Below are 13,996 nucleotides of genomic sequence, written 5' to 3' on the forward strand. Positions count from 1 at the left end.
AGAACATTGTAATTATCTGAAGAAAAACTCATCAAAGACCACTGCTGGTCAATGAGGTAAATATGAGCAGGCCATGGGTTTCATTTCTACATTACATTCCTTCTAATTCAATTTGCTCTGGTCTCATGTGAGGGGCACTCATGCTTTATATAGTACACAGATGTGGACTTGTGTTTGTATGCACGCATTCATACAAGTGAGTGTGCACGGAATATGTGGGGCAGTGTGTATGTTTCTGTCCATGTATATGCATACAAGCTGGTGGCTTGAGGGATCATTGTTAAACAGCCTCCGACAACCATATGTAGACTCAGCTCGACTGACCTACAACCCATCACTCATAGTTAAAGTCGACAGAGACTAAATTGGTTGCATGCGGAGCCTTGAAGGTCCCATTATGTAAGGAGGGATTATAGACACACATACACACACAAATATGTCAGAAATGTAAAGACTGTTGTGTGAATTTTGTAGCACTGAGGCAAAAGAGCAAACCCAGATATTTAATCACAGCTAGTGTCCTGTGAACAATGTCTATGATTACCAAGGAGTGCAGTGTGGAACTGCAGTCATGTTGATTCACTGTTTCATTGAATGAAACTCAACAACAAGTGAAGTGAGAACCTAGGCTTCCAGTCATTATCAAGTAGTATTTTCTTCTCTTTCAGGTTAGATAGCAATGTGATGTTTTACTTAACGCTTATCAATCACACCACATTACCTTGCGTTCCAACCAAGATCGCTGCATTAAAGGGCAGCACTTCATCTGCCCACTTATCAGCACTCCTGAGCAGAACCAAACAGGGACAAGTTGATAGGAGCCTGACCAATAATGTGAGTGGCCCTTATTGGCAGACAGCAAACTGATTGATGAGGACAGGGTTAACAGTGTTAGTTAGTCAAGGAGGAGTAGCTGAGGAGAAGATGTCGTGATTGATAAGCCTGGGTGTCACATAATCATAGCCCACTCCCCCTTGCATATTTAATTTGAGACCATATTTAATTTCTCATTTTTAAGCTTTGCACACGCTGTGATTTTGTTGCCTTTATAACAACAATAACTTCATTTAGTGGGCAAACCGCAAAATAAATTACGGGGGTAGGTATAACTTAATTTCCTGCTGTGACATAACATAAGAAAAATAGAGGGAACTCTAATCTTGTGAGACTTGTGCTGTTGAGAGGTTGAGCTAAGATCAGCATCTTTCATATTCCAAATGTATTGCAGTAATTCAGTCTTAGCTGCATTTAATTCTTTAATAAATAAGCACTTCGTGCAACGTGGAGCTATATGCTCATATTACACCAGAAAGAACAAATTACAAGAGCATTAGAGGGAGAGGTGAGCACACTGAGCTATTCACACTTCAATATCCCCATCTATTGGTCCTAACGATGAATGCAAGCACTGTACAATACATCTCACATTCACCTGCCTAAAACCGTTTAGCAATCACTGAAGTTTTAGCACATAGTCTGATTATTTTGGATCTAAATATTTCATTATTTCAGGGGGAAGTTTAATTTTGATCGCAATAAAAACTCTGGATATCAACTGGATCGTTTACTTGAATCAAAGTTACACGAAAATACTGTCGACACCAGTGTTTTTTAAACTGGATTCATCGGACCCCGGGAGTGTACGAACCATAGCTTGGGAATCCGTAAAATAATTTGCAATAAATTATGTCTTATCATTGAAGAAAATGTCCATACCTACATATAGGGACCCTTAATTAATACGTAATTTCTTTAAGTTCCTTTCTATTAAACAAGTTGTGAATATTTTGGTTGAAACATTTAAAAAAAAAAAATAATTCCTACAACGTTTAGGAGTACACATGGTAGTTGTGTTTCATTGGCATGAGAATTAAGAGGAGCACCTTTTTAAAAATGTCTCCCCTATAAAGGGGTCCCTCAACCCAAAAAGTTTGAGAAACCCTTTAGTGACTTCTACTCAAAACATTTTTTTTTTAAAGTAGAAACAGGAAACTCTTCGATGTTTTAAAAAAAATACTTTTTTGACAACTAAACCAAATCAGGCTTTTTTAAAATTCAATTTAGGAATGAAAACCAAAGTCAACTCTAAATACAAACCCCAATTCCAATAAAGTTGTGACATTGTGTAAAACGTAAATTAAAATAGAATACAGTGATTTGCAAATCCTTTTCAACCTACAGTGCCGTGAAAAAGTACTTTGCATAGTTTCCCCCACTTTAATTTTTAAGATAAAAAAAAATCTCAGAATATAACCCAAGTGATCTGAAAATGCTGTTTTTAAATGATTATTTTCATTTATTAAGAAAAAACAACCATTCAAAGTTACCTTGCCCTGTGTGAAAAAGTAATGGCCCCCTAAACCTAATAACTGGTTGGGCCATCCTCAGCAGCAACAACTGAAATCAAGCATTTTCTATAACTGGCAATAAGTCTTTCACATCTTTGTGGAGATATTTTGGCCCACTCTTCCTTTCAGAATGAAGGGTTTTTGAGCATGATTGGTCTTTTTAAGGTCATGCCACTGCATTTCAATCAAATTAAAGTCTGGACTTTGACTGGGCCACTGCAAAAGCTTCATTTTGTTTTTTAAGCCATTCAGAAGTTGACTTGCTGGTGTGTTTTGGATCGTTATCCTGCTGCAGAACCCAAGTGCGCTTCAGCTTGAGTCAGAAACTGATGGCTGAACATTTTCCTTCAGGACTTTCTGTTAATGAATTGTTGCTTGTTCTTTTTGGTCAACAGTGGTTTTCGCCTTGGAACTCTCCCATGAATGCCCAGTCTCTTCCTTATTGTTGTGTCATGAACACTGACCTTAACTGGGACAAGGGAGGCCTGCAGTTCTTTAGAGGTTGTCCTGAGTTCCTTTGTGGCCTCCTGGATGAGTCGCTGGTGTTCTCATGAGGAAATAAGTGTTCCATGTTTTCTCCATGTGAGGATAATGGCTCTTCAAATGGTTCGCTGGAATCCTAAAGCTTAAGAAATGGCTTTTGTAACCCTTTCCAGACTGATAGATGTCAATTACTTTATTTCTCAACTCCTGGAATTACTTTGGATTGTATCATTTTTGCTTTTTAGATCTTTTGTCCGACTTGATTTTGTCGGGACAGATTCTGTTGAAGTGACTTCTTGATTTAATAGGTCTGGAGGAAATCAGGCTTGGGTGTGATCAGTGAAAATTAACCAAAAATTGTTATTAGGCACAATTAATTCATGGTTTAACAAGGGGGGTAATTACTTTTTCACACAGAACCAGGTAACTTTTTCCTTAATAAATGAAATTACCATTTAAAAACACCATTTTAAGTACACTTGGGTTATATTTGTCTGATATTTACATTTGTTGATGATCTTAAACATTAAAGTGGGGAAACTATGCAGAAATATAACATATAACACATAATATAATATATAATATCTTATATAATATAATATATCTTGGAACATTCCACTAGTGAACAGGTTAATTGGAAACAGGTGACTCTCATGACTGGGTATAAAGGGAGCATCCCCGAGAGGCTCAGATGTTCACAAGCAAGGATGGGGTGAGGTTCACCACTTTGTGAACAACTGCATGAGCGAATAGCCCGACCGTTCAAGATCAAGGTTTCTCAACATAATTGGAAGGAATTTAGGGATTTCCTCATCTACGGTCCATAATATAAACAAAAGATTCTGAGAACCTGGAGAAATTGCTGCCGAAAACTAACATTGATTGTACGTGACCTCCGATTTCTCAGGCTGCACTTTTTAAAAAAAAAATAAAATGGCATCATTGTGTAAAGGATATTGCCCTGTGGGCTCAGGAACATTGCAGAAAACCATTGTCAGTTAACAAAGTTGGTCATTATGTCTACAAATGCAAGTAAAGACACTACCATGGAAAGCAATATCTCAGCCATATCTCAACAACACCCAGAAATGCTGCCAGTTTCTCTGGGCCCGAGCTCATCTGAGATGGACAGATGCAAAGTGGAAAAGTGTGCTGTGGTCTAATGAGTCCACATGTCAAACTGTTTTCCGAAATCATGGATGTCGTGTCCTTCGGGCCAAAGAGGAAAAGGGTTGCTATTAGTGCAAAGTTCAAAATCCAGCATCTGTTAAGAAATGGAGGTGTGTTATTGCGCATGGCATGGGTAACTTGCACATCTGTGAAGGCACCATTAATGCTGAAAGGTACATACAGGTTTTGAAGCAACATATGCTGCCATCCAAGCAACAACTTTTATTTAATTATTATTATTTTTTGCTTATTTCAACAAGAAAATGCCAAGCCGTATTCTGCACAATACAACGGTGTGGTTTCATAGCAAAATGAGTGCGAGTGCTACACTGCAGATCTGTCTCCCATTGAAAATATGTGGCACATTATGAAGCGCAAATTGAAACGAAGACCCCGGACTGTTGAGCAACTGAAGTACAAGAATGGGAAAGAATTCCACCCACAAAGCTTCAACAATTATCGTAGTGTCCTCAGTTCCCAAGCGCTTATTGAGTGTTATTAAAAGGAGAGGTGATGTATACATGCCCCCGTCTCAGCTTTTTTGGAATGTGTTGCAAGTATCAAATTCAAAATGAGTGAATATTTTTTCATACACAAAAAAAAAAACAAAGTTCATCAGTTTGAACATCAAATAGCTTGTCTCTGTAGTGTATTCAACTTAATATAAGTTACACTACTCTGTTTTTATTTGCGTTTTCCACAATGTCCCAAATTGGGGTTTGTAGATGTCTTAGCTTTATTGGCAATACCAACAGAATTTCTTACTTTTCTAATGTTTTATATTTTGCTATACTAGTGAGGAGAAGCGTTACAGAAGATGGATGGATGGATGGATGGATGGATGGTCAAACTATGTACATGTAATGTGGAACCTCAGGTTTATCGAAGGACCCGTTTTACGAACAATTTGGGTCACACACAAAATGTTCGTAGAAAAACTACCTCTATTTACGTACCATTTTCAATTAGCGAGAAGTCTTGGCATGGACAAGGGGAAGGATCTATATTGTGCTTCTTCTCGCATTGCATGACCATCATTGGCTCTGTGCATAATGCACTGTAATAAGAGTACGTTATCTTTGTTCTTTTGCGCATAATTAGCCCTCACAATGGGTCCGAGTAGTTACTGTCAGCTGAAAACACCAAAAAACACATCAAACTAGTTGTGCGCTCTGCAGTGGAAGGCAGAAGGCTGTCGTGTAAGTAGGCGGAGGTTCCGCCTCCGCACACTCGCTCATCCAATCACAGATCAAGCAGCAGCCGTGTTGGATTTACGAATGAACGCAAAAGTAGGGAAGATGTCGGCACCCGTGTCTCCGTTGGGTCACAAAACCTTTCCAAAACAAGGGCTAAACAGTCAGAATGGCTCCTAAAAAAGAAAAACTGCTTGTGACGTTAGGAAGCACTTGACATGAACGAGCAGAAGGATCTGTGCTGTGCTTCTCATTGCGTTGTTTAACCATAATTGGCTCTGTGCATCACATAATGCAAGTGAGGTACTATATCTTTTCTGTTGTTGAGGTTTTTTTGCTCTTCCTTAGACTGGCAAATGAGAAAGCGCTCGCTAGTGATAGCATGAGCGAGGCAATCATCTGTGAGAAGGCGAAAATGCTGCAAGCAGACCTGCTTGTGGTGGCGAATATGACTTTAAAGCCAGTCGATGCTGGTTTGAGAAGTTTCACAAGAGAAGTGTAATTCAGTGTTATTAGGCACCGGAAGACTGCGAGTTCAAATAAACGATAGAAAGGAATTGTAGCTGAGTTTGCAATTTTTGTGGAAAGTGAAGGCTACCTTGCTCATCAAGTTTTAACTGCAACAAAACAGGAATATTTTTTGGGGAAAAAAATATAATAATGATTAAAAGAAATGTGCAGCAAACTGAGTGATGTACAGGTATTATATGAAAAGCATTACCCTCATAAAACTGTGAAAACTGTTTCTGAAAAAACTAAAAAATCTGGCAAAAGGCAAGTTTCCATGGATAGGTTTGTTGTTTCCGAAATCAACCAATGAATTAGAAAAGAGACAAACAAAATTTAAAAAAACACCTGAATCAGAACTTCCCTGTTAATATGGAAGAAGACTCTTTCTTCAATGGAGGAGCTGTAGTCCTCCTCCCCTTACCCCCCTCCTAAGTTATGTTAAAGAACAATGAACAGTATCACAGGGTCTGAAATATCCAGTATCGCATTGTAAAATGCAACTTAAAATGAAGTTTACAAACAAATGAACCCTTTTTCCGAGCAGTCAGGCGCTCTCAAAACAAAGATTGAACCGTAACTTCACAAAAAGCGCGTGGATTGATAACAGAAAGGAAAACTGTGTGGCAGCAGAGGTTAACAGAAAGGCAATCGCGTGTGTCATCGAGCCATGATAAGCTCTGATTTACGGTAATTGTGACCATGGAAAACAAAGAGACCAACAATGAGATTTTGCACACCCTCTCAGCTCACATAATCAATCTGAGCATAATGCTGTTTCTATACCAGGGTTAAACACCCCTCTGTGTCTTGTTTTCTTGTGCTTGTCCTTTATTTGCTCCCCTTTCAACTTTCTCTCTCTGTCACACTGTTCCTGTTTATCTTGTCATTAAATCATTCCTTTTGCTGCCCCTCAGTCTCCCAATCGGTGTGTTTTTCAGTTGTTCTGAATTCTTCTTGCCTCTGACCTACCCGATACCCATGGCTCCATTAGCTGGTTTGACAATAAACGTCTTCTGCTTGCGTTTCCGCCGCAACTCCTTGACGTAATTTTGAAATTGCGTGTACTCAGCGGGGAAAATCCAGGTTTTGGGTACAAAGCTGTACTCTTGAGACTGGCACCTGATCATTCTGGAGAGACAAAAAATAGCTTTATTATATTACATACAGCGGAACCTCTAAAGTTTAATGCCCCTAAAGCACAAATATTGCAACGTTAAGCATCTTGCGACACTTCATAAAACCGTAAATAAAACTTGATATGACATATGAAACCAGTAATACTACACATCGTTCATAACTATACAGTCACAAAATAACTAAATAACCCATAAGTTGAAAATAATACTAAAAGAAAATCACTCCCAGTCAAAGTTATCAAAGGCAGTTTTATAGGGGCGTAATGATTCGTTTTTAGCAATGATTCAATTCGTATCACAATTCGATTCATCTTGGTTCATTTGGAACGATACGATCCGAAATGATTCACTGGCTGGAAATCAGTAACTCTTTAACCAAAAATTCATCCAGTGTGACAGTGAAAAAAATACATGCATACTGGACAGTGCAGGTAAAATGTATTAGATTATTGCGTTTTCTTCTAAGGGAATTGGTTAAAAATGAATTATGGTCATTGAATATAAAGATTTTCCTGCTCTACTTTCCTTTTATGTGTCTTATTGTGTACTGTACTAGATGTGTTTTCCAATGGACTGAGTCCGCTTATTGATTGTATTTCTTTACAATAAAACAAAGGTGAAAACAGCAACTTATTGTTATTTATATTATTTCAGATGATTTTATTGTTGTGCCATTTTTTTCTCCTAGAAAACAGATGTTTAATCGGTGTTAGAACTATGAGACAGTCCTTAGAAAAATAGATAGGGGTTCCGAGCAGGATACAATGTTTGAGAATCCCTTTTCTAAACAGTTAAAACGTAATGGCTAGAAACAAAGCAATCTTTTAGGAATCTTGTTAATAATAAATAGAGAGCGAAATACATGAATAAACCTGCTCTTTGTAGCACAAAGGTGAGCCTTAAACAGCGGCCAGTTGACATTGTCGCTGGTTCTCCTCTATTGCGCCTGAGTTTCCGCTTGAGGGTACTTTGCTATCGTTGTTGGCGGCTAGCAAGTTAAGCTACGCTAACCAGCTTGAAAGGCTTTCAAAGTGCACTGCAATTTGCCGCTAGTCACACACGCATCCTTAATGGTCATTTCTCATTAGCCTCCTCCTCATCTGCAATTCATCAGACAGACGGATGTCTTTAAAAAAATGCTTAAAAAACAACACACACACATACTGTGGTGTCTCGTCCAAGCACAAAGGGTACTACGGAAAGGAGTGACTAGATGTAAGACATAGAAAAGGAAACAAAGACGAAAAGAGATGAAGAAGGAAGTAGCTTTGATAGTGCTAACTGCAGTGTGCTAACTGAAAAATCAAGCAAAGTAAAAGAGAAATTACAAGGGTTTTTCTTGGAACTACAACACATACACAACCTCCTTAGAAAGCATGCAGTGCGTAAATCCAGTGCGTTATTTCCTAGTATCAATACAATCGATTTATTACCTTTTAAAATCATTAAAATCAATAGATTTGCATCCAGAAGGCTGATTGATCCTGTTGGATAGTAGGAATATAAATCGATACATCGATATAACGTATGAATCGTTATACCACTGTATGAAGTTTATCTGAGGTGATTGACCGTGCCTTAAAAGTAGTAATTATGAATTTGACAATTGTAATCAAAGATTGCAGGTCGGGGTTTATTGGATTTTATTTTAACAGTGGCTAAACACTCTTTACTCTTGTTTGTATGTACCAGTAATGTTCAGATGTTACTTAAAAGATTGTTTGTCCAGATTTTAGCATAGCCACCAGGAAAAGATCAATTAATCATTTGTTTTTTGATTTTTTTTTCGGGGGGGGGTTTGTTGCATTATTACCTATGTGCACAAATTGAATGAATCAGAGGTCCACCCTTAAACTTGTGTTCAACCTTACAGTTTCCACTGTATTGCATTTTGTATTTTAAAAGATTCACTAGGATCCTGATTTTAATTATTTGTAAGAAGAACTTGCTAAACACTGAGGTTTGAAATGGAAAGGCACGAATCCATGGACAAACTTACTTTGACATGTTTCTTGCTAAGCAGTCTTTGCGGCAAATTTCACCCATACCCGGAAAATGGTTAATTCTCTACAGAGGGACAGAGAGACATAATAACGTTGTTAGGGCCATTACACTACTCAATTCCACCCGCCCCTTCCGGAAAATGAGCACATTAGAGAGTGCAACCTGAAGTGAGCTTACAATGTTCTGACATTTATGCCCAATTACGAACTTAAAACAAAAAGGTGACGCTGAGACATTTCACAACCCTTATTTAGTTTACAATGTTTTTCAGACTTTAAAGGTTGGGGAGGGAAGAGGCAAGGAAAAAAAAAAAAAAAGATCAATCTCAGCTCTGAGGGGCCGAGGTAATTGGTTCTGCATCGTAAGCTCCTGCAGTGACAGCTGAATGAATGGCTTTAAATGCACCAAAATTGGGGGTAAAGGAAAATCTTTGGTTTTTTTTTTTTTGGTTTTTTTTGACCAAATGAGCCTGAAGAGGGGTGTTAATTAGGCTCATATGAACTTAAACTTGAAAGCAAACTCACATAGTACATTCCTCAAAGGGGAAAAAAGAGAAAGGAAAAATAAAACAAGAATGCAGAGTGTAAAAAGGATATGTGATTATTATCCCAACGAGACAGATGTAATTAGGCATTCGGAAGAAATCGTGCAATTATGGCAATTCTGCAAGATGATGCAATTTGTGAGAGGAAATCAAAAGCAATTGTGGAGGGACTTCACTTGACATACTGCACCACAGCACAAAAAGGTGCTAGTGATATCAATGTACAACATACTGTATTATAAGTACTGGTGGATGCATCAGCCACATAATGAGATGCCAAGTAATACAGTGTAGTTTACACCACACAGAACCTTTACTGCCCACAGCATATAGAGACTGGTCTAAGAGTCAATTGGTCATTAATGACTAGGGGTGGGAATTAGATTTTATCAACATCAATGCCGTTGTCGATTCTGCATATCGAACCTATACCTTATCAATTCTCTTAACTTCCTTAGGAGTTTTATAAGGAGTTGGGGAGAGTACTTTTACAGTCTATCACTCAAGACGCAACATTTTTTTTTCCCCCAAAATTATGCCTGTATAAGACTTTTTCTAGCAAATAATGAAGCAGGGTTTGTGGTGCAGCTCTTGCAGCTCTTTTTAAATGATTAAAGCTCCCATATTTTGGCTAGTTATACCTCCATAGAGTGACTCTCTAACATGGACTTAATATAAAAGTGTCAATTTCATTTAAAAGAAAACACCTTGGTTTTGTTATACGTGTCCAGAAAAGGTCCCTCTGACAGCTGCTTCTATTTGACCCAGTTTTGTATCCGCTTTATCCATATTTGGCTAAGACCACCATTGTTTGCCTCAGTGAAGAAGACCCAACCCTCACTACTATCACAGTGTTTGTTATATTGACAGTGCTGGCTCGGGGGCAGAGAGGTAGGCAGAGATCTTTGCTAGTGACGTGGATAAGATTGAGAAATTCGAATGGCCTGATTTCAGGCCTATTGTCAGAAAAACATCCGTAACTCAGGAATGTGTGAAAGATTTTAATTAATATTTCACGTTTAGATGGGCTGGCGACCGGTTCAGGGTGTACCCCGCCTCCCGCCCGAAGATAGCTGAGATAGGCTCCAGCAGTCCGCGACCCTAGTGAGGATAAGCGGTAAAGAAAATGGATGGATGGATGGATTTCACGTTTACTTAAGCACCATAGAGCCAATGTAACATCCTAAATACAACCCCAATTCTAATGAAGTTGGGACGTTGTGTTAAACATAAATAAAAACAGAATACAATGATTTGCAAATCATGTTCAACCTATATTTAATTGAATACGCTACAAAGACAAGATGTTTAATGTTCAAACTGATGAACTTTATTGTTTTCAGCAAATAATCATTAACTTAGAATTTTATGGCTGCAACACGTTCCAAAAATGCTGGGACAGGTGGCAAAAAAGACTGAGAAAGTTGAGGAATGCTCATCAAACACCTGTTTGGAACATCCCACAGGTAAACAGGCTAATTGGGAACAGCTGGGTGCCATGATTGGGTAGAAAAGGAGCTTCCCTGAATTGCTCAATCATTCATAAGCAAAGATGGGGCGAGGTTCACCTCTTTGTGAACAAGTGCGTGAGAAAATAGTCGAACAGTTTAGGGACAATGTTCCTCAATGTACAATTGCAAAGAATTTAGGGATTTTATCATCTACGGTCCATATCATCAAAAGGCTCAGAGAATCTGGAGAAATCACTGCATGTAAGCGGCAAGCCCGAAAACCAACATTGATTGCCCGTGACCTTCGATCCCTCAGGCGGCACTGTATCAAAAACCGACATCAATGTGTAAAGGATATCACCACATAGGCTCAGGAACACTTCAAAAAATCAATGTCAATAAATACAGTTTGGCGCTACTCGAAACTCTACTATGCAAAGCAAAAGCCATTTATCAACAACACCCAGAAAAGTCGCCGGCTTCTCTGGGCCTGAGCTCATCTAAGATGGACTGATGCAAAGTGGAAAAGTGTTCTGTGGTCCGACGAGTCCACATTTCAAATTGCTTTTGGAAATTGTGGGCGCCGTGTCTTGCGGGCCAAAGGGGAAAGGAACCATCCGGACTGTTACGGACGCAAAGTTCAAAAGCCAGCATCTGTGATGGTATGGGGCTCTGTTAGTGCCAATGGCATGGGTAACTTACACATCTGTGAAGGCAACAATAATGCTGAAAGGTACATACAGGTTTTGGCGAAACATATGCTGCCATCCAAGCTACGTCCTTTTCATGGACACCCCTGCTTATTTCAGCAAGATAATGCCAAACCACATTCTGCACGTGTTACAACAGCGTGGCTTTGTAGTAAAAGAGTGCGGGTACTAGACTGGCCTGCCTGCAGTCCAGACCTGTCTCCCATTAAAAATGTGTGGCGCATTATGAAGCGGAAAATATGACAACGGAGACCCCGGACTGTTGAACAGCTGAAGCTGTACATCAAGCAAGAATGGGAAACAATTCCACCAACAAAGCTTCAACAATTAGTGTCCTAAGTTCCCAAACGTTTATTGAATGTTGTTAAAAGAAAAGGTGATGTAACACAGTGGTAAACATGACCCTGTCCCAGCTTTTTTGGAACGTGTTGCAGTCATAAAATTATAAGTTAATGATTATTTGCTAAAAACAATAAAGTTTATCAGTTTGAACATTAAATATCTTGTCTTTGTAGTGTATTCAATTAAGTATAGGTTGAACATGATTCGCAAATCATTGTATTCTGTTTTTATTTATGTTTAACACAACGTCCCAACTTCATTGGAATAGGGGTTGTACTAGAAAAAGTTGGTTTGGTAAAATACTGGACCTTTAATTATGACTATCTCTTCCACCTTTTACTCAAAGCACCAATGGTGGAAAATCCTCCCTGAGCTTACAGATGCACACCGTTATAATGACAGTTAAATCGGTTTTACCATTTTCCTTGTACTGTATAAAGTACTATGATATGGTTCATATTATTCTGTTTGCCGGACAACTTTAAATAACTATAAAATTTATTTTTTTGTAATATCTTTAGCCCAGCGGTTCCTAACCCCAAGATCTGCCGAGATGACAACCATGCAGAGTACCTGATAATTCCTGAGCTCAGCAATTTTCTCATGCTGTACAGACGAATCACTCCAGATGAGATTGGCAGTCTCGTCATCATCTCGTGTCTTCAGAAAGTCCATCTCATTGATGACTATGCGAACTGGTTGGAAGACACTCATATTAGAATGGAACGGAATAGGCAAAGAACGCATTTCAGTAGAGTTCCATTCCAAGAACATTTTCAAGGATGTTTATCAAAGACATGACTACCTAATGAAATAAGCACACAGTGTGAAGACATGACTTACATTTTTATATTGCAGATAATTGTTTTACTAAAACGCTTGGACAGAAAGGATTCATTCATGGTAATTCAAAAGATCAAAACCTCCTAGCAATATTTACTGTTCATGAAATGGATGCAGACCAGCTGATGGTAATGCCTCCCAACAAATATATATTAATTATACGTAATGCATTCAAATCCCACTAGAAACCCCATAATATGAGAAATAGGTGGCAAGCCCATTTGGACATTGATCCAGAAACTATTCAATATTCAGTGAGTAATGAAAGATTAATAAGATCAAACAACAGGACATTTTAATTAATTTCTTGAAAATCAACACAAACCTGATGCCAGCTTTCCTAATGTTGCTTGATAGCAGCACTTCAATAGGAAAGTGTGACTCCATCTATCTTTTCACGCTGGTGGATGCTAACTGTGTTTTGATAACTTGAACAGGGAGGATTTACATCGCAGCAGGGCTGGGATGACAGTTACCATTAAGTTCCACAAGAGCCAAATTATAATCAATTTTGTCTCAGCCACCTCACTGAACACGTCCTGAGGCCCACAGTATACACCTCCACCTCTTTGGGGGTACCATCTTTGATCTTTCACCAATTCCATTCCCATATTCAGAAAAGGAAACAGCAAAAATGACCCATCTATTTAGCTTTTAGTGTAACTTTATCCTGGACATAGTGCATTGCTCTACCCAAGGGCCAGTGTGAGGGTCTCTTCACAGCGAGCAAAATTATTTACAGCTTGATTCCCATCTTCATGCTGGATCCCGACAGCCCCTGATTTCTCCTGCAATGCTGCTGACTCCTTATTTTCCAAAGGTTGTAGTTTACTCCTGAGAGCTTTGACGCCACACAATACAGCCAGCATATTTGGAGTGCTTACTGCGCTCTTTTACTCTGTCTAAAAAACACTGACTGCCATATTAGATTACCTCAGTAATGATTTTTTTCAAGGATTGTCTCCACACAAGCAGTTTCACCAGGCTGAAAACCATTCATCCATCCATTCATTTTCTGAGCTGCTTCTCCTCACTAGGGAGTACAGTGCTGGAGCCTATCCCAGCTGTCATCGGGCAGGAGGCGGGGTACACCCTGAACTGGTTGCCAGCCAATCGCAGGGCACATACAAACAAACAACCATTCGCACATGGAGAACATGCAAACTCCACACAGGCGGGGCCGGGGATTGAACCCCGGTCCTCAGAACTGTGAGGCTGACGCTCTAACCAGTCGTCCACCGTGCTGCCTAGGCTCAAAACCA

At 39.1% G+C, this 13,996-nt stretch overlaps 1 protein-coding gene across 11 annotated transcripts in view; it reads right to left on the reverse strand.

Annotated features, from left to right (window-relative positions):
• Nucleotides 1-13,996, reverse strand: part of ttll7 (tubulin tyrosine ligase-like family, member 7) — a 116,970-nt gene that overhangs the window by 84,365 nt on the left and 18,609 nt on the right. For 8 of the 11 annotated variants that reach the window (XR_009789334.1, XM_061779103.1, XM_061779100.1 and 5 more), the window contains 3 exons: nucleotides 12,465-12,586; nucleotides 8,840-8,907; nucleotides 6,674-6,832 (listed from right to left, as the gene is read on the reverse strand). Coding sequence is in view for 10 of the 11 variants with exons in the window: in XM_061779103.1 (XP_061635087.1) it covers nucleotides 6,674-6,832; nucleotides 8,840-8,907; nucleotides 12,465-12,586 (349 nt within the window). In the remaining variant the exon portion in view is untranslated. Of the gene's footprint in view, nucleotides 1-6,673; nucleotides 6,833-8,839; nucleotides 8,908-12,464; nucleotides 12,587-13,667; nucleotides 13,813-13,996 lie in introns of those variants that run through there. The other 3 variants (XM_061779104.1, XM_061779107.1, XM_061779108.1) reach the window with 3 other exon arrangements.

Source organism: Phyllopteryx taeniolatus, chromosome 7 (genome assembly GCF_024500385.1).
Source record: "Phyllopteryx taeniolatus isolate TA_2022b chromosome 7, UOR_Ptae_1.2, whole genome shotgun sequence".
NCBI classification, from domain to species: Eukaryota; Metazoa; Chordata; class Actinopteri; order Syngnathiformes; family Syngnathidae; genus Phyllopteryx; species Phyllopteryx taeniolatus.